This window comes from Sciurus vulgaris, assembly GCF_902686455.1.
Source record: "Sciurus vulgaris genome assembly, chromosome: 1".
NCBI classification, from domain to species: domain Eukaryota; kingdom Metazoa; phylum Chordata; class Mammalia; order Rodentia; family Sciuridae; genus Sciurus; species Sciurus vulgaris.
Genome location: NC_136461.1, coordinates 42,372,637 through 42,394,237, shown reverse-complemented (window position 1 = coordinate 42,394,237; position 21,601 = coordinate 42,372,637). Strand labels below are relative to the sequence as shown.

Here is a 21,601-nt window from a genome sequence, read left to right as displayed (position 1 = left end):
TTAATTTGCCATCTTTCAGGAGGTATGGGGGACCCAAATAGTCATGAACAGATTAAAGGAACAATGAAATAGATTGTCAATAGGTGCAGAAAAGATATTCAGTAAAATTCAATACCCATTTAACAACAAACAAACAAAAAATGCTTAGCAAACTAGGAATAAAGGGGAACTACCCTTGTGTCACAAAGGATATCAACAGAAAATCTAGAGAAAGTGCCATGTTTGGTAAATGATGAAATGTTTTAAGTATTATACTTGGTCAGGGTGAGATAAGGATGCTCTCAATCACTACTTCTATTCATTGTGCTAGAGATCCCACCCCTATAAGGCAATTTAAAAAGTAAAATGAAAGGTTGGGTATGGTGGCACACATCCCAGCAGCTTTGAGGCTGAAGTAGGAGGATCACAAGTTCTAGCCAGCTTCAGCAATTTAGTGAGGCCCTAAGCAACTTAGTAAGACCCTGTCTCAATATAAAAAATAAAACAGGCTAGGAATGTGGCTCAGTGTTAAGTGCCCCTGGGTTTAATCCCCAGTACCAAAAAAAAAAAAAAAAAAAGAAAAAGAAAAAAGTGAAAGTATAGAAAAGAATCAACTCAGTTTTTCAGATTATTATTTTTCACTTAGTAACTCCTCCTGCACCCCCCCCCCAAAAAAAATTACCATTTAAGGTCAAAGTGGGAAACTGTATTTCAATATGCTACTAACAAGCAAAATATAATTCAAAAAAAGATACCTCTCCCAAAGTAACAAAGTTAATCTGTCAGGAGATTCATGACCTTAATGGACAGCTTTACTGAAGGGTGTTAAGGCCTAAGTAAATGAAGACCTGTGTTACTTGAAAGTACATGATGAAGATGCTCATTTTCCATTAATGTTTATACATTCTAATTGAAGTCTTAAATTTTTTTACTAGCACTTAAATCGATTCTGAAATCTTTGACAGAGGTGGGTGGCCTCTCCTACAAAGTATCACTATTTCTAAAGTAGTGGCAATTAAGCCAGTATGGTATTGGCACTGATATGCAAACAGACCAGTGGAATGGTAGATTAATAGACCTACTGATGTATGAAGACTGATTAAGGACCTATTGTTGCAATTCATGAGGTTAATTATTAACTCATCAATAAATGGTACTGAGGCAGCTTTTAGAGACTTTGTGCAATAAAACATGGTTGGAACCCTACTTCAGTCTGCATTCAAAGAGCTATTCCAAGGATTAGTGATCTTGTGTCCTCTGGTACTGCAGTATGTAGGAGTAGAATATCCATAGGCTCACTGTAAGGCAAGTGCCTCCTCTTCAGGACTTTGTTTTCTTCACCTGAGGATGTTTCAAAGCTGAAAACATCTGATGAGACTTTTCCACCTGGTTGTGGTTTTTCTGGGCCCTGCCTCTTGTGTCTAGGCCTAGACACGTTACGTGATAAATAAAAGGGAGTTCCCAACTGGGTATGGTGGCATGTGCCTGTAATCCCAGCAACTAGGTAGGCTGAAGCAGGAGGATCATAACTTTGAGGCCAGCCTGGGCAACTTAATGAGACTGTCTCAAAATAAAAAGAGCCAGGGATGTAGCTCACTGGTAAAGCACCCCTGGGTTCAATTCCAAGTACCACAAAAAAAATTCCCTGCCCCACACTCAAAACAGCAGTATTCCTGTCCAGGTAGAAGTTAAAGCTACTGGAAGTGGGGACAGTGAAAGTTGAGATTGCAAGAGTCCTAAATCTACTACTGGCTCTTGTTTGGGCATTCTGTGAAGGTCCTCAACATGTGATTCTTACATTATCCCTGAGTTTTTAAAAAAGTATCATAGTGGGCTGGGCACAGGCCCTAAGCAACTTAGTGATAACCTATCCCAAAATAAAACATTAAAAGAGCTGCTGATGTAGCTCAGTGGTAAAGTGCCCCTGGGTTCAGTTTCCAGTATAAAAAAAAAATGTATTATCTTTGAATAACAGCATTTTTCTTAAGTAGGACTATGGGTAAAGAGGCTGCAGGCCTTGTGTACAATGTTCATTTATGCTGATCTCAGAGAGGGCAGAAGCCCCAGGGACTGTGCTTGGCTAGCCACTGCAGTCATTTCACAGAGCCATCCCCATTCCTCAGTAGGTCAAGTACCATTGGGCCATGCCCTCTTGCTGGCTAGTTGCTCAAGACTCCAGAGGAGCAGCTTTCATGTCTGCCCTTCAGAAAGCTATAGGAATCACAGCACTGGATGTATTTTGCTTTCCTGGCACCTTTTGTTCATTTAAATATTCATTCATTGGCACATCTTCCGGAGGGCCTCTACTACACAAAAAGCCCAAGAAAAGGAGCTCAAGTACAATGCCAGGGGTTTGTACAGCAGCAAATGGAAGCAGTTACAATTTGATTAGAAATGCAGACAGTCTGAATGGGTCTCTGCTGGAGGCAGCTCAGAGCCTAGGTGTCTGCCCTGGAGATGGGATCAGACTCAGACTGACTAGACCTACCTGACATCAAGTGCTAACTAATGCCTACCACCTGGTCTCTTCTCTGAAGATGCCAGAGTAATATGGCTATTTCTTTTTAAATGAAAAGATTAAAAATTGCCCAATAGTCATGTGCAATGGTGCATGCCTATAATCCTCATCACTCAGCAGGTTGAAATGGGAAGATTATAAGTTCAAGGCCAATCTCAGCAATTTAGGGAGAACCTGTCTCAAATTATTCAGGCATGATGGCATATACCTGTTATCTCAACTACTCAGGAGGCTCAAGCAGGAGAATCAGGAGTTTTGAGGCCAGTTTGGACAATTAGACCCTATTTCAAAATTTTAAAAATGAGGCTGGGAGTGTAGCTCAGTGGTAGAGCACCTGGGGTTCAATGCACAGTACCACAAAACAAAAGTGACAAGCCAGGTGCAATGGCCACTGCAGAGTATTTTCTACACTTCATTGTAGCCCTGTGGTGCAATCTCCTGCCAAGCTCCAGACCCTCTAACTATGTACTGGTCATCACCCTGCTGTCTCATGTACCACCCACTGCTGGACTACAGGGACAAGAGATGCACAATAAATTCCTCACCCTGTTAAGCAGACAACTGCAATACTGGGCTTTGGATGGGGTATTCAGTCAGTCATCCCACAAATTTTTCATGAGCCCCACATTGTGTGGAGCTCATGGGGGTCCCTTAATCTGGCAACGAGGATGGTTGCAGAAATAAAAGTACTCGATAAAGGTCAGGTCAGAATGCTGTGGGCACACAGGAAGGGTACTAATTAATTTGGTGGGGCCAGGAAAGGTTTCCTAGAGGAGGTGAATCTAGCTGGAACCTGAAAGTTGAGCAAAAGATTGCCAAAAGGGCAGAGAGGGAATAAATGGCACTGAGTCCCCCAGGAAGTGTAAGCTGTTAAGGGTGAAGCTGAATAGAGCAGATGGGCAGAGCCAGCTCCCACTGGGCTTCAGTTGTCAACGTTGCAGGTATAAACTTCTTTCTAAGCTAAAGGAAGCCCATCAAAGGATTTTAATCAGGGAGATGACCAGACTTGTACATGAGAAAAACCATTGTCTATAGCAGCAAGGTAATAGGCTGGAGAGTGAGACAGTAAGTTTGAGATAATTGAACTTAAAATGTAAGTTCACAAAAACTGCAGTGAAATATTTCACACCCACCAGAATATCTATAATAAAAAATACAGATGAACTAGGCACTGTGGCACAAGCCTGTAAGCACAGCTACTCAGGAGGCTGAGGCAGGAGGATTGCAAATTTGGCACCAGCCTGGGCACCTTAGTGACCCTGTCTTAAATATTTATCTTATTTATTTTTTTTTTTAGTTGTAGAGGGACACAATATCTTTATTTATTTTTATGTGGTGCTGAGGATTCAACCCAGTACTTCACACATGCTAGGCAAGCGCTCTACCTCTGAGCTACAACCCCAGCCCTCTAAATGGCCTTTAAAAAATAGCTGGGGCCCTGCGTAGTGGCACATGCCTGTAATCCCAGTGACTCAGGAGGATCACAAGTTCGAGACCAGCCTCAGAAACTTAGGTCCTAAACAACTTAATGAGACCCTGTCTCAGAATTTAAAAAGGGCTAGGGATGTGGCTCAGTGGTAAAGCACCTCTGGGTTCAGTCCCCAGTACCAAACAAAACAAAAAATTGGGGGATGTAGCTCATTGGTAGAGTATTTGCCTCACATGTGCTTAGTGGTAAAGCACCCAGGGTTCAATCCCCACTACTGAAAAAAAAAAAAAAAAAAAGTAACAAATGTTGTTAAGGCTAGGGAAAAACTGGAATCTTCATTCCAGACTGATGGGAATATAATGGTGCAAAAATCTGGCTTTTCAGGTCAAGGCAAAGGATCCCAAGCTCAAGCCCAGCCTGGGCAACTTAGCAAGACCCTGTCTCAAAAAATAAATTTAAAAAGTGGGATACATTGCGAAGGGTTAGAGACCCCTGGGTTCCATCACCAGTACTAAAAGAAAAAAAAGTTCTGGCTATTTCTCAATTAAGCAGACTTACTACACAACCCAGCAATTCCACTCCTAGATATGTACCTGAGAATGAAAACATATCCACATAAAAACTTGTTCATAGCAGCGTTATTCAATAGCCAAGAACTATCCAAATGCCCATCCACTGACAAATGGTATTACCATACAATAGAATGTTTTAAGGTACTGACACATGCCACCACATGGATGAACCTTGAAAACATTATGCTAAGTGAACAAGACCAATCAAAAGGCCACATACATCATGGTTCTATTTATATAAAATGTTCAGAATAGGAAAACCTATTAACAGAAAGTACATTTGTGATTTTTCTAGGGCTTAGGGGAGTTAAAAGTTTAGGGGAGTTTCTAAGTATGGGGTTTCTTTCTGGGAAGAAAAATCATAAGTTGTTTGTGATAATGGTTGCATAACAAATATACTAAAAATGAACACTGCATTTTAAAATAAATAGACTATCATGTGAAATACACATCATTTATTGCTAGAATTTTTTATACATAAGCCACATGGAATCCTTAAATCTGTTTGGGGACCTTAGGGACACCTCAAAAGAAGCTGAAGGAGGTTGGTGCAGCTGTGGGACTGGAGACACACAGTACCTGTCCAGGAGTCATGAAGAGAGAAAGTCACCTGGACAGAGCCTGCCGACTTCCTCAAGATCTGCTCCTTGCATGAGCAGCCTAAGGGACAGGAGCAGCAGGGACTAACAGAACAAATTTCACTGTCCCAAGTCGAGAGAACAGCCAGTGTAAGATGCCATCACTAGGGGCTAGGGTTGTAACTCAGTGGTTGAGTGGCTTGCCTAGCACGAATGTAGGATCAATCCTCAGCACCATATAAAAATAAATAAAATTCAGGTATTGTGTATGTCTACAACTAAAAGAAATTTTTTAATTAAAAAAGAAAGATGCAATTACTGGAAACCTAGACAAACAAACATGATAGAAAGAGCATTGAGCAATCAACCAGGAAAGCTGGTTGTGGTTCTACCACGTACTAAGTGACTGTGGCTAAGAGCTCCTCTCTCCAAGCATCCACCTTCCCTATGTAAAATGGGGATTATAATTTCTGCCCACTCCAGAGTTGAGGGGATCAAATCAGCTGGTGCATAGGGAAGAGCTTTACAAATGGCTGATTCAGTACAAACGTACAAGACTTACGTGTGAGCCCCAACTGGGTTGAGGCCTAATAGTTAAGTGTCTTTGCCATCCTAGCTAAGGCATTCTAGAACCATTCTAGAACTCTCAGCATATGAATCCAAGACAAAAAGGAAGGGTGGGAAGGGAGTTGCAAAGAGGAATGCTGAGCACTGTGACAGGCCTGTGTGTACCCAGTAAGATATTCACCCTGAACATAATACACACTGATATGATTTTTCAGCCAGGTGTTGGTATTAAGAGCTAATGTTATGGAGACCTTGCTGTTCAAGTGGGGTCATCACTTCACTAGGGAATGGAAGAGAAGCATCAGACATCACAGAGTAGCAACACAACACACATTAAACTTTGACTCTGCCAGGTGCCTTACCTACGTTGTTAGAGGAATTATAAACACACCCCTCTATAGGAATTGTAAAGAGGAGAAAGTGATGTAACATATTAAAAGTGATTTGTGACCAACCTATATCAGAATTTGAATCCCAGCTGTTTCTGTCACTCACTAAGAAGCCGTTGGGGATGCAGCAAGATTAAACACAAACAAAATCCCTTTCTTAAAAAAAAAAAAATGAAAATGCCCTTCCTTTCAAGTTCCAGCAGCATTCTAACAATAAATGGGAAAGAAAAACAAACTTATACTCATTTCACTCAGTAGAAAGTTCTTCTACTGTAAAATGCACTTATGTCTGCTGAGACCATAATTCTCACTCACACTTCAACTGATTAAAATAAACACATGTCCATTATAAATCCTCATTTGGCTAGAAAAAGAGTCAAATAGCAGTCCTTAAATCCACCAGAAGAACCTTTTATTGAAGTTGGCCTGCCAGAGTCAAGCACAGCAGTTCACTCCTTAGGAAAATGAAGGGTACTTTTGCCCAAGACAAGGAGGCAAGTTTAGAGAGGATGAAACAGTGTTTCCCACAATACTTGAGGAGCCAGGAGCCAATGGGAACTTACGGCTCACTGAACTTGCTATTGGGAAGTTCTTTGTGGGAAATAGGAAATTAGCTTAAAAAACAAAAACAAACAACGAAAAAAAAAAAACTACTACTACTAATAAGAACCATCTCTAAGTAACAATTAAATTTTATTATTGCTTAAACAATAAATAGACCTGAGTTATTTTTCTAAACCCAATCTCTTGATCAGAGGGCTTTGAAACTTGAAATCTCTTATGGTCTCCTGTGATCTAGTCCCACTCAGAAATGACAACATTTAGCTTTAAAACCATGATCTTAGAGCTCAAGCCTGCAGCACTGGCTGCTTGGGCCCATGATTAGTTTCATTAGGCACAGGATAGCACCTATTGGCTACATGGCCCTCCATTTTCATATGGAAGTAATGGAGGCTTTACCACCTACCTAGAAGCTAAGTTTTGATGGATTTGCCTTCTAAGGCATCAAATATATCCTTTAAGGACTTCTCAACACACTGAAGAAACTCCCGGGCATTCCGCCCTGGGTAGGAGGAGACATTGCAGCCTATCCAGTCGTCATGAACGGCATAACCAATGCCAAAGCCATCAGGGACCACAGGGGCAAAGCCACCAAGGTTCACTGCTGGGCTGCTCAGTGTGCTGGTGGACAGGATGTTGTGGTTTATCCGCTCGTATGCAGGGTCCAGGTAGAGCTCGGGCAGGACAATTCCTTTGGCTGCTGCCAGGTACCGCAGAGCAAACAAGTGCCGGTCAAAGCCCTGGCCTGTCTCGAGACAAAATGGAAAAACAAGAATCTCAGAATATCAGTACTAGAAAGGATCTTGGGCAAACTTCCCAGCCATGATAGGAACCCCCTTTCAGAGCAGTCTGGAAAGTAGAAGGGTCTATCTACCTCTTCATGTATATCTCCAGCTCACTAACCTTCATAGCAGCTCATTCCAGAATACTTTTTTTTTAAACTGGGAATTGAACCCAGGGGTGCTTAACCACTGAGTCACATCCCCTGCCATTTAATTTTTTTTTTTAATTTTGATAGAGGGTATCTCTAAGTTGCTTAGGGTCTCACTAAGTTGCTGAGGCTAGCTTTGAACCTGCAATACTCCTGCCACAGCCTCCCAAGCTGCTGGGAGCTTACAGGTGTGTGCCACTGCACCTAACTTGAATTATTTTTAAAATATATTTTCAGCTGTCAATAGCTGAGCTAAAAATGAGCCTAAAATAAAAAAGCATGGTTTTAAAAATTCTGAATCAATTTAGTCAGTCAAGACGGCATGTGAAGAAAGTCACAAACTCGATATCTTAAGATATAGGGCTAGAGGTGTATGTAGCTCAGTGGCAAAATATGTGTTAACATATACAAAGCCCTGGGTTCAATCCCCAGCAACCCCCCACCCCCATCACACACATACAAACCAAAAAACAAGACCAAACTCAAAGTCCAATTCACATGTAAAAAACAAGATTGAGTCAGTAGAACAAAAAGAACAGGATTCTTGGCCAGGGTTCTAATTTTAGCCTTATACCCATTTTCTCTATGACACTGGGCCAGTGGCCTCAGTTTCCTACCTACAAAATGGAGAATGAAAAAAATGGGTCTTGGAGGTCCCTTTCAGTTCTAGGACTTTATAGCTACACAAAAAGATTGGAACTCTTCCACATCCTTTCTAGGTTTTGAATTTTATCACAAAGAGTAAAGAAAGAGTAAAGAAAGATGACACTTCAATTTGAGAGCCCATACACTACATCTGAGGTGAAATAAGGGGGAGCTGTGGGCTTAGAAATTCTCAATTGTTGAAAGGGAGTCTGATAACTAGTAAGTAACAGAAAAAGGAGAATCATGACTCACAGTTGAAAGTGACCTCAAATGAGAAGAAAGACAGATATATTTCCCTACTTAGGATATGAGAACATTCGGATTCCTAGTGGCCGGGATGGCTTGTCTGACTGTTAGGGTAGGAAAAAAGAAATAATTCTGGGAGTAGCAGGTCAATTAGATCTAGAGATGGGGTAGACATCGGATGTGGGGGATGTTACTGAGTCTTACCAAGGCACAGAGGGCGACAGACATGAAGGCATGCTCCCCACCCCTGCCTCACCCATTGCTGCTTCTTTGGTCAGCTGGCCGTGGTGCCTGGAGCACTCGGCCATCAGCTGCTGAAGCTCGCCAGGACTGTGCTTGGAGGGCTCCCTGACGAAGGCCTCCGAGCACCTCTTTGTGAAGATGGAGGCTGGGCGGATGGTCTCAGTGCGGCCATGTTTGAATGCTGCAGTGCTGCAGGACTCATAGGTGGCCACTGTCTGCCCATACTGCCGCAGGAAGGCCATCTGGAAGGCCAGCTGGGCCACTGCGTCAGGACTCAACTTCTGCTTCTTCAAGAATTCTTTGCCTCCTCTCTGAAACTGCATACAGTCAATGGTGAGGGTTTTCATGGTAGCATCAAACTTTTCCTTAGCAGCAGTGACGCCAGCCTTTAAGGCATCATTCAGTTTGAAGTTGAGTTTTTGTACAGTGACAGAAGAGTCGGTATTGGCCGGCCGGCTCTGGGGAGTGATGGCAGGGGCATTAGTGCTGTCTTTAAACACTTCATTGAAAAACCTCAGTACTGCAACCCCATCACCCCAAGCATGCTCAAAGTGGACAGCAGCAGTGCCATCCTTGGCCACAATGAGGTTAAAGGATTTATCAAACCAGCGATTTGTACCATCACCATGTAGCATGGTGTGGGACAAATGGACAAGGTCCTTGATGGGGAAGTCATCTAGGCAGAGACAGAAAGCAGCAGAGTCCACTTTCCTCAGCGTCTCTTCATTCCCCTCCTGTATCAGCTTCTGCCTGAGCTCTGCCCAGACATCTCGTTTCTCACTGGTCAGGTACGTCAGAGGAAACTCAGGTACAGGGCTATTATCTGCAAGAATGTACTTCAGATGTGCCTGGATTTCTGAGGGGCTCACAATGTTCCCATCTTGATCCAGGACATCAAAGACATAGAAATGTCCTTTTCTTAGGACAAGGAGGTGTCTGGCTTGGTCATCAGTAAAGAGTTCATCTCGCCTCAGTTTGGGTAAACGAGTTGAATTGAAAAGCCGAAAATACTGGGACATATCCAGGGGATATGCATTGACCAAGTAGGCCCCATACCAAGACAGAGAGGAAGGCACAAAGCGTATGAGTCTCTTAAAGGTATTTGTGTCACTTTTGGCAGGGTTCAAGTGGAACACTTCTGGCTCCAGAAGGCCAGCCCGGAGTGTCTTCAGAAACCGGATGGCAGATACAGTCATGTTGGTTGCCCGGGTGAGTTGGTCATTATACTCAGATTTTGGATCAGGATTGAATGCCATAAATGGATTAAAGTTCAGAACAATGGAGTCTCGAGCAGTTAAATACATATCAAACCAGGGGCCTAAAAAAGAAAAGAAAAAACCCCAAGCATTAAATAGTTAATGCAGTACCTAAAAATAGAATTTAAGAAGAAAAAATTCAAGCATAGATAGAGGAAATGACATCAACCTCCAGGGGAGGAATTTCCTGATTACTTTTTTGGCTGTACAGTAATTAATGACACATAAATGGATTGTATAATGTGTGGTCTTTTGCATCTGGGTTGTTGTTTTTGATAATGTTTTTGAGGTACATCCATGTTGGAGCATATATCAATTCTTTTTCTAAATTTTTTTTAGTTGTTGATGGACATTTATTTATTTATTTATTTATATGTATGTATGTGGTGCTGAGAATTGAACCCAGTGCCTCACACATGCTAGGCGAGTGCTCTACCACTGAGCCACAACCCCAGCCCCGTATTTCAATTCTTCATTTCATTTTTACTGTTGTTCAATTATTGTTGTTGTTGTTGAGCTACGTTCTTCCATTTTATGGATAAACTACATTTTGTTTAATGGCCATTTAGTTTGTTACCACTTCTTAGCTATAATGAAATATACTGCCTTGGACTTTCATATATTGGTTTTGGGTAGACATGTGTTACCAATTCTCTTGAGCATATAGCTAGGAGTGGAACTGGCAGGTCATCTGAGTTTCTGCTAAGCCTTTTGAGGAACTGCCAGGGCATTTCCCAAAGCAGCTGCAGCCTTCCCACTAGCTGAATGTGAATATTCCAATTTCCCCACATCCTCACCAACACTTGTTACTATGTCTTTTTGACTGGAGCCATTCCCATAGGTACGAAGTAGCATATCATTGTGGATCTGACAGGCATTCCCCTAATGTTTATTAGTTGCTTTTTCTTCTTCATTCTGTTTCTCCTTTTTGGTTCCTAAAGGGAAAACATGCAGTGACACTCCATGCTGGAACAGAATAGCCAATTCCTACCCCACTCCTTAGTTTTCTCTTGATTCATCTACTTTCAGAGACAAAATTCATCCTTGATTATCTCCTTAATGGGCAGGGGCACAGAGAGCAGCCTTCACTGTCCTTCTGTGTACAGTATATATTTGCACACTGTCTTTCAGGAAATACTCAAAAAAACAATTAGATATAACTATCAGTGCATGTGGATCACTCTAACCAACCCTCTCCATTCCGGTGGATGTTTTGCCTTAAAACCTCCAGATGCAATATTTTATCAGAAAAATTTCTTCAAGGGGATTCCTGCTGAGGTTAGCACACATGGATAAACTCCACAAACAAGGACCCTCTTCAACACTGGAGGAAATAATTTTCACAGGTAAAACACTGGGGAAGGACCAACAGATCCAAGTTTAACCATTTTTTTTTCATTGGCCCATTCATTCCAAACAAGAAAATGGCAACTTGAAGGCAACTGAAGAAAATATTTTTTAAATATTCCAGAGATAATTAAAAAGAAAACAACATCCTAAGAATAAGAAAATAGAGCCCTTAGAAATGAAAAACAGGAAAGCAGAAATTTAGAGACTCAAGACTGTAAGATAGACTTTAGCACATCTTCCAGACAGAAAAAGAATAAGAGGTGAAAAATATGAGAGAAAAGATAAGAAAATTTGAGGACCAAGCTCAGAAATTCTACAAGTGAATAAGAGTTCCAGAAAGAGAAAAAAGAAAAATAGAAGGGAGAAAATCAAAGAAATAAGACAAGAGAATATCCCAGAACTGGGATAAACATGAGTTTTCAGAGTCAAAGGACTCACTGAGTGACCCAGTAAAATGGGTATAGCTAAACCCATACCAAAACACATTATCTGAATTTCAGAACACAGGGGACAAAGAGAAGTTCCTAAAAGCTTCCAGAGACAAAGGAAACAAAGGATCAAGACTCAAAATAACAAAAAACTTAGTAACACTGGAAGGAAAAGACAATGGAGATTGCTTTCTCTCTCTCTCTCTCTCTCTCTCTCTCTCTCTCTCTCTCTCTCTCTCTCTCTCTCTCTCTCTCTCTCTCTCTTTCTCTCTCTCTCTCTCTCTCTCTCTCAGCATCCTGGATACCATGAGGTGAGTGAGCAGCTTTCCTCTACCATGCCTTTCTGTCATAATGTTTCTGCTTCCATAAAAGCTTACAAGGAATGGAACCAGCTGATCATGGACTAAAATCACACCCAAAACAAATCTTTCCTCCTATTAAAAAAATAAAGAAAAGAAAAGAAAATGGAGTACAGACTTCAAAATCTGTGGAAATACTATTTCCAAGCTAGTCAAACAAATTATCACTTAAGTATGAGAACAGTTTTCAAAACTTTTGCTTTCTGTGTTCTGCTTCCACACAGCAAAGGAAATATGTGTTCTGAGAAAATAAGGGAGATGCTAAGAAAGGAAAATGTGAAATCCAAGAAATGGAGTTCCAGCATGAGAAAGAATAAGAGAAGCCTCAACTGAAAAAAGATCCCAATAGAGCAGCTTTACACAGGCCAAGAGTGACTCAGTGTTTAAGCACCCCTGGGTTCAATTGCTACTTTTCCTAGCAAGCCTTATGGAACTGTTTGATTCTTTAAACTATGTTGCATGTATAACCTGATACAAATAAAAACTAAGTTAAAGAAGTGCTGAAGGAAAAGAGGTGGAAGTAACCAACTTTGAATTAGAGGGGAAAGGACTGAGATGATTTACAGAAAAACTACCCTATCCAGATCTCAAAGGAGAAATTTGCTAGGGGAAAAAAAAAAATAATGGAGATGGCGTCAGGCCCAGTGACATATAATCCCAGAGGGTTGGGAAGCCAAGGCGGAGGACTACAGTGCAGATTCAAGGACAGCCTAGGCAATTTAGTGAAACTGTCTAAAATAACATTTTTTAAAAAAGGGCTATGGATGTAGCTCAGAGGCAGAATGCTCCTGTGTTCAATGCAGTGCAAAAAAAAAAAAAAAAAGAAAAGAAAAAGAAAGAAAGAAAGAAAGAAAGAAATGGAAACAGGGGAAGAACATGGATAAAAGGCATTGAAGGGTGAAAGACTCACGGGTTCAGAGAAGCACACAGAGTTCAGACAGTTGAAGCGTGGAGCGTGTCAGGAGGAGGCATGAGAGGGCAGTTAGGTCAGTTTGTGGGGAACCTAGGATCACAGGAAGAAGTTGCAGGACCTAATCCTGCATCCTTTTCAGACAATCCTTGATTGGACCCCACCAATGGAGAAGGCAAGCCACCGCTGAAGAGCGAGGACCCAGTCAGTCCTTAGAGGAGGCGTTCCCACAACCTTAACATCTGCTTCAGGAAGTCGGGTGGGCCAAACCTTCAATGCTGGTCTCACTAAAAATATATCTGAGACAAAAATGGCAGAGAGGATTCCTTGTTTCCCACCTACCAGAAATGTAGCTCGTGTGTTTATTCTGTTTGTCCTGAGCCACCAACTGCTTGTGCAGTTCTTTTCCAGTTCCATTCTCAAAACTCCTACAAAATTGTTCTGTTTTCCTGAAATGTTCAAGAAAAGACAGAATTAAACCATGGTAGGAAATACACAATTTTTAGGTCATGGTCAATAACTTATAGAGGGGGCTGTGAATTCCCCAACAGCATATCCCTACAAACTGGGAAGGAAGTCAGAAGGTACCTCTCTGAACACAACAGAAATCAATCTAAAATGGAAAAATCTAGGATACCAGGAAGCTTAATCAATATTTCACAGAACAATCTATACTCCAGGAAGCAATTTGGCATGGAGAAAAGGATATAAGCTTTTGAGTAAAAAAATAGCTAAGTTTGATTTCTGGCTCTGTCACTTTTAACTGTGTGACTCTGACAAGTTAGACATTCTTTCTAAGTCTCAGTTTCTTGATGTGTAAAAAAAGAGATAATAAAACCACTGTACAAGATTAAAAATATATACAGTCTAAAACATAATACTTTGTAACTAGTAACTGTTAATTTATTACTGTATTAAAAGAAACTTCTAGTGACTAACAAGGAATTTTTTTCTTAATTTCAAAGTTTGGTTATTTTAATGCAATTTCACTGTTCAAGGTAATAAGGGTAAATTAAGTGATTCATTTCCATCCTGAAAAGAACACTAACAGTTCCTTCACAAGGAATATTTAAAAGCAGGGGCCTTGATTATAGAAAATTTCTGTTTCTCTCACTGCCCAATGAAGGACTGATTCAAACAGCAATGCCCATTTTCAGTACAAAAAATTGTCATTTGGAAAAAAGCACTGAACCACACAAGGCTATCTGAGCTTAATGCAATCTACTTTTTGGCAATATTTGATGTTATTTTTGAATTCTTTACTGTATTAGTTTCCTAGGATTGCCATAACAAACTATCACAAACTGGGTGGGGCTTAAAACAACAGTAGTTTATTCTCTCATAGTTCTGGAGGCTTAAAGTACAAAACCCAGGCATCAATAGGACTGTATCTCTCTGAAGACTCTAGGAGAAAATCTATTCCATTCTTTATTTCTGGTGATACCAGCAATCTTGGCTCTCCTTGGCTTAGTGACACAATGCTCTAATCTCTGTCTTCATTCTCATATAGCTATCTCTCTCTTCTTTTTAATATTTTTTTAGTTGTATATGGACACAACACCTTTATTTATTTTAATGTGATGCTAAGGATCGAACCCAGTGCCTCACATGTGCTAGGAAAGCGCTCTGCCACTGAGCTACAACTCCTGCCCCTCATATGGCTCTTTATGTCTCTTTTACTCTTATAAGAACGTGAGTTGTATTGGGCGTGGTGGCACTTGCCTGTAATCCCAATGACTTGGGAGGCTGAGACAGGAGGATAGCAAGTTCAAGGCCAGCCTCAGCTAAAGCGAAGCCCTAAGCAACTTAGTGTCTCAAAATTAAAAATAAGGACTGGGGATATAACTCAGTGGTTAAGGCCCTCTGGGTTCAATCCCTGGTACAAAAAAAAAAAACCTACTCTGCTCCAGTAGGATGATATAGGACTTCATCTTTAACTAATTATATCTGCAACAACCCTATTTCCAAATAAGGTCACATTCTGAGATTCTGAAAAGGGCACAGATTTGGAAGTCACACTATCCAACCCCATAAACATGCTCAACAAGCAGACTTCTGGTGGACCATATGGTTCTCAGTGGACCTCCCTCCCAAGAATACATGCCCTCTGCAAAGGTACATTTGTCAAGACCAAGTACAAGGACAGCATTACAGCTTATAAACCACCTGTTGAGTCAGGTTAGAGGGACTCTCACCTCAGGGGCTGCTCAGTCCTTTGTGAATGAAAATCTTTTCCCGGACTTGCAAATGTATAAGCTAGGTTCCAGGTTCTGGAGATCCAATCAAGTCACAGACATTCCCTGAAGCTTGGTCCACTATTACTTGCCAGCCTCTCTGGAACCACCCAACCATGGTCATTCGGCATAGTCAGCATTTACCTGAACTGGCCATCATCCAAGAGAGGTTTCTGTGCACTGAGGTATCTTCTAATGGTATCTTCAAGTTTAGGTATGGGCAGCCTGGAGAGAAAGCAAGGTCAGCATGAGGCAGACAATGTGTAGAAGTTAATTAGCTTCACAAGGCAAATGAGTAAGTTGATTATTAATGTTATCAATGATAACTCCACATTTTAGTAAAAAAATTTTTTTTCATACTGATTGAACCCAGGGGTGTATTATATGAACCACACCCCCCACAGTTCCTTTATTTTTTTGAGACAGGATCTTGCTAAGTTGCCAACGCTGGCCTCAAACTTGCAATCCTACTGCACAGGTTCCCAAGTAGCTGAGATTACAGTTGTGCATCACCATATCCCGCTTTATTTTTTGAGACAGGATTTGGTTAAGTTGTCCAGGCTGACCTCTAACTTGAGATCCTCTTGTCTCAGCCTCTCCAAAAATCTGTTATTGTTTATTTATTTATTTATTTAGATACCAGTGGTTGACCTGGTTGACCTCAGGAGCACTTAACCACTGAACCACATCCCCCACGCTCTTTAAAAAAATTTTTAAATTTTGAGACAAGGTCTTGCTAAGTTGCTTGGGCCTTACTAAGTTGGTGAGGCTGGCCTCAAACTTGAGATCCTCCTACCTCAGTCTCCCAAGTCGCTAGGATTACAGGCATGTGCCATTGCACCTAGCTGTTATAATTTTTTAAAAGAAGTTACTTTTCATCTCTGGTGAATTTTTTTCTCAGTAAGAGGGAGGAACTGAAAGGGAAGGTCTCTAAGGGCCCTCTCCAGTTCTGTGACCTCAATCAACCTCAGGAGTTACATTGATTTCTGCCCTTGCAAGGCAGCAGCACCAGCTGGTGGTCCAGAGCCCCAACTCTGGCCTCAGGGATCACAGTTGTGTGACTGTGGGCACATGCCCACCTTGCACCATATCTCCTCATTGATAAAAAGGGGATAATATGCACATGTACCTTTTAGGATTCTGAACAGGTTAAATGCCACAATGCTTATCAATGATTTAAAAGTGTGCCTACGATATAGTAAACACTCAATAAATTAGTCAGTCCTCAAGACCTGTAAATACAAATCCTGCCACTAGTCTTTTCACTTCCTTAGGAAAATAGCTCATCATCTCCCCTCAGTGCCTTAGTATAGCACTTCCTCATTTCTGTTGTTGGGCTATCTGACATCCATCCTCCCAGGTTTCTGGTAACAGTACCCTGTTTTTCTGGAAAAACGAATCTTTCCTACTCAGTACCAGTGGTTCCAGTGGAACTGACTACCCCAAAGTCCCAGGGATGAGCTAACAGCTTACTGGTTCAGGACTGATGAGACCCAGTGAGAACCAATCAGTCTTAATTATGGGACTCTTGAAATTCCCAGAAAGGGGAATTATTAGCTTAGCTGTGCCTTATGTGCTGGCTGGACTCTGTCACCAGGAGGAGCAAATCTGCTTGAGAATGGAGTTACACCAATGACGAGTTCATCAGGAAGGCAAAACAGGGTCCAGATGACACCTTCCATTGTGTATTTTTCAGGACTGTGAGTTCATTTGCTAAAGTCAGTTTGAACTGAAATTTCTATAACTTGCTACTACAAAGATCCTCACTGTAACAATTTCCTTTTCAGTAAGTGTTCAGAAACCATTTTTCCAGTTAACATTTATTCTCTTGAAAAAGTGAGATGTGAGAGCAGGTCCAGTCTCTATGCCCTACCCTGCTTCCTTCGAATTCTTCAAAGAACACCCCAAGTGATTTTATGTGTGCACTGCAGTTCCTCTGATGTAATTTAATAGGCCTTGAAAGAAGTAGCACCCGGGTCTAAAGAGAGGTGTATGGCAGTTCCATCTTAACCACACGGGTGTTCCTTCTCCACCCACTCCCACTGAAAAGGCATTTGCTGTAATAAAGAGGGAAGTAAGCGCTACACTGGTCTATCTCCTGTGTAAGTTACTCTGTCACCAACTCTCATTCCCCAATCCGCTTCTGAGCAGTAGGGATTTTAGGGTTTCTCCTGCAAGAGTATAGCTAACAAGCCTTCTCTGCACCTACAGGATCTAGTTATAGTGGGATAGTGTTCACACAGTTGCTTGGGGATAAAATTTATTCTAGAAGTCAAGATGATCAGTTTGAAAGACATGCCTGTGGGGCCCAAAACATTACTGTTTCTACCTCTATTATTCTCCACGCCCTGGAATCTCTGCCTCTTCTGCCTCCCACATGAATTCTAGAGAACCTGCCCATTATGTCTTGAACACCAATCATCACCAAAAGTGATTAGCAATTAAAAGAAAAACAACAGATGACTGACATTTATTGTGCATCAATTGTAGACGTAACGTTGTGCCTAACGATGGGCTCCTTTCGCCCCCACACATCCCATGGCCAACTCCAATAACTTAAGGCCTAAATAGTGATTCTTTCCTTTGGGCTGGACCTACCATAAACCTTTCCAAATTTCTCATCACATCACAGATTTCAGTTTTCTGTCCCTTGGTATGTGCCCCTCTGTCCTTTTGTCATTACTCTCACTTGGTGAATTTCAGATTGCAGTTCAAGTGCCACTTTCTCTGTGAAACCTCCTTCACTCACCCAGGCTCAAAGTCTATGCTCACACAACACAATGGCTCTCTTTTGGTGTTTGTTTTACTTGTGAATGTCCACCGAGTACTTACTATGTGCCAGACTAAGCACTAAGTGCTTTGTTTTTGTACTGGAGATTGTTTTGTACTGGAGATTGAACTGTGAGGTGCGTTACCACTCAGCTACACCCCAGCTCTTTAAAAAAAAAATTTTTTTTTTTTAATTTTTTGAGACAGGGCCTCATTAAGTTGCTGAGGCTGGTGTCAAGCTTTCCATTCTCCTGTCTCAGTCCCTCAAATTGCTGAGATTGCAGGCATGCACCACAAGACCTGGCCAAGTGCTTTATATCAGGGGGTTTGGTTTTAACTATCCAGAGAGGAAGGTAATATTAACATTCCCATGTTTAGGTAATGCAGCTTGCTGCTGGTCATGCAACCAGTAAAAAGTAGAACTGGGATTAATAATCAGGTCTGAGTGGTGCAAGCCTGTAATCCCAGTGACTTGGGAGGCTGAGACAAGAAGATTACAAGTTCAAAGTCAACCTCAGCAACTTAGTGAGGTCCTGTCTTAAAAAAAAAAAAAGGTGGGGGGTGCCTAGGGATGTAACTCGTTCAATCCCTGGAACCACAAATGATAAATAAATAAACAAACAAACAGGTCTGACTCCTGTCTCATTATTTTAAGGACTGTAAGATGTCATTTCCCTCTTATCACATTATAACACTGTTCACTGTCAGTGTTTATCTCCTCCACTGTGTCATAAGTGCCTTCTCATCCCTGATGGACCGCCAATCCACATCAACAAATACTTATCAAGTTCGTGTGAATGAGGTCAGGCAGATCCATCCTTGGTCTCCTCAGGACTTACTATTTCATAGTCCCAGGTTATATAAATATACCCCTTAAAAAATATACCCCTGAACTATACACCTAAAAATGGTTAAGATGGTAAATTTTATGTTATGCATATTTTACCACACTCACAAAAAACAAACAAACAATAAGAAAATCATAGTGGGAGGGATTCTAGTAGAAAGAGTCCAAGGCTACCAGGTTAAAAAGCACCATTAATAAGAGAACTGGCAGATAAAGAGGAGAGAGTAATCATACTTCCTTATCTCTTGTACCTTATTTCAGTATTATGCTTGCAACAGAGAACTGTGTGTTACCATTCACAGGTGACTGTCACTAAGTTAGTTGAACCGCCCAAAATTATAGCTAGAGTTGCAGATATAAAATCTGATATAAAAATCTGCAACTAAGTTCTACCAGACTTGAAAAGGAGGGCTCTTCACCAAGTCTGACATCAACATGAATGTCAAAGATAAAACATTTTACTAACCCAGAATCTCTGAAGGAATTTTATCTCTCATCTAACTCCCACTTTATAGAAATTGGTTGCTTAATGGGTGGTGAGCATTATGGTTTGTTCTTACAGATTCCTACAGATTTTTGTGCTGTGAATGGCCTTGGAGTAAATGATCTTAAATATTCTTTCTAGCTTTCCAATTCTGATATACAGAAAATCCTTCTGATCTTAAACCTGGGTGGGACTGCGGCCTGGGCCTGCCTGAAAGTCAATAACCATGACTTTGTGTTTGGCAAGTGAAGACAGGTCTGTCGGTCCTGACCTTTCCTCCACATACAGACACAGCTCAGACACACAGGCTAACAAGGAGGAGGCAGGTCCCAGGCTTATCTCTCAGGCATACAGATCTAGTTTTCTTTCTCCCTCCTATAGTTCAGATAATCTCATTTTAGTTTGTCTTAGAGATTTGCACAGTGTTATTTCAGGAGAATCACCTTTGGATGATCTTCCTGAGAATGAAAGGTGGGCAATGATGCTGGGTTAAACATAACTCTTGAATATAGAGAAAAACAGCAACCTGGTGGCTGGGGACACTGCCTGCACTATAATGCTGTTCTTTTCCTGGGGAGGGAGTACTGGTCCCTGTCTTGGGGGGTTCCTGATGACAGTTTAGTGAGAAAGAAAGATTTCTGAAACAAATTGGGAACTTGGCTCCAGGAACTAAATGGTGAGTGAGTAAAGAAGACAGTTTAGGTTTAGTTTCAGATTGTGAAGGAAATTTCTAATATCAGAGAAGGAGACCTGGCAACTCAGGAAGGCTGGGTGTTCAAAGACTGGAAAAACTGGAAGCTGGGAAGTGCTGGGTAAGGGAGGGGGTCAGAAAGACTTATTAGGGTTGTTTTTATAGGGGAAGTAGATTTTGAGTGTTCCATATTTCAGAAGGTGGGGATAGCCTATGGTGAAGAGCAGTGAGAATTTGGGAGAGTCCTGGATCTAATTTGAAAAAGATGGAGTCTTGGAGGGGCATTGAGGACCGTTTCAAGAATCCTGTGAGGCTGGCCTGAAGGTGCAGGGAGCAATGTGGGTAAGGGAGGATATTTTAGGGAGAGGAACTCTAAAAGGGAGTGATACTGAGAAGGCTCTGGGGTGGGGGTGAAAAGTTTCCAGGTGAAGACTAGACTCAGAAGTTAGGATGTGCATGATGCAGTTATGGTTGAAAGTAAGGGTGAACATGCCAGTGTATTGTGGAGACTAATGGGGTGTTAAAAGAGCAGGATACTGGAAGAATGAGGAGTGGGACTGAAAGTTCTGAGTAATGGGTGAAGAAGGTGGAATACTGGTACAAGTTGAGGAAGGGTAACTACAGTATTACTGTTATCAGAAATTGGCTACCTATATTCCAGGCAGGAATGCTCGGCTTTCATTAGGTACCCCTAGTTTGGAAGGTTTAGGGTGTTTTTGGAGATAAAAAAGCAGGATCTATTTCAGGGAGAAAGGTGAGGGCGTCAGAATATATGGGTGGAAGTTAGGTTAATGGAGAGGGAATTCGAGAAGGGCTCAAGATAATCTGTGCATGGGAGGATTTTGGAAGAGAACTGGGGTTCCTGGACTGCAGATTCTGAAAGTCACAGGAGTTCGAGAATGGGGAATATGGCTGCCTCCAAGGTAGGGGTGTGACGGTGGAAGCCAGTTCAGCTTCGGAAGTCCTGAAGTGAATGGAGTCGCGCTGGGGTCGATCTTCGGCTGGCGGGGTCGGGGAGGGGGCTCACCTGGGCAGACTGTCCTGGTAGTGCATGGTGGGCACGATGCTGTGCTGCAGGTACTGGCCAGGCCCACTGTCAGCACTGAGGGACCGACAGGGGGCTCCAGGGCCAATAGCAGGGCCCCGGGGCCAGGCGCGTAGCAGCAGGCGGGGCACCATGGTTCTGGGTGGCGAGAACGCAGAGGTGAAGGAATTCTGGTACGAGGAAAAGGCCGCTGCCCTCTGGGCTGAGGACGCAGCGTCAAGAACTCGTTGTCCAGCTTGTCTCCGCCCCAGAGTCACTTCCTGCCTACGGCCCCGCCCACAGAGCCCGCCCACTGGTGGGCCCCGCCCACAGCCGAGCCCCGCCCGCCAGGGCCGGAAGGGGTTGGAGCCTCGAGACAGCGGGTCTTTCTTCCCATCCTGGAGGCGTTGTACCGAGCTCCTAGATTACCCTCTTCTCCTTTTATGGAGCAAGATAGAAATGCGAGCTGGAGAAAAAGAAACGCCGAAATAGTTTTGCGATTCATAAGCGTACATTGATCAACGCTCGGTCCCTGGAAGACTGTGGACATTTTAACCATCTATGCCTTCATTAAGTAGAGATCTTGATCAA

At 42.1% G+C, this 21,601-nt stretch overlaps 1 protein-coding gene across 1 annotated transcript; it reads right to left on the bottom strand.

The window, feature by feature from the left end:
* Positions 1–6,426: 6,426 nt before the first annotated feature.
* Positions 6,427–21,294, bottom strand: CPT2 (carnitine palmitoyltransferase 2). The gene is made up of 5 exons (XM_079133976.1): positions 21,014–21,294; positions 15,340–15,420; positions 13,304–13,410; positions 8,672–9,976; positions 6,427–7,338 (listed from the first exon to the last, which is right to left on the bottom strand). The coding sequence occupies exons 1-5, from the start codon at positions 21,163–21,165 to the stop codon at positions 7,007–7,009; spliced, it is 1,977 nt and encodes a 658-aa protein (XP_078990102.1). The 5' UTR covers positions 21,166–21,294; the 3' UTR covers positions 6,427–7,006.
* Between the last annotated feature and the right edge of the window lie 307 nt (positions 21,295–21,601).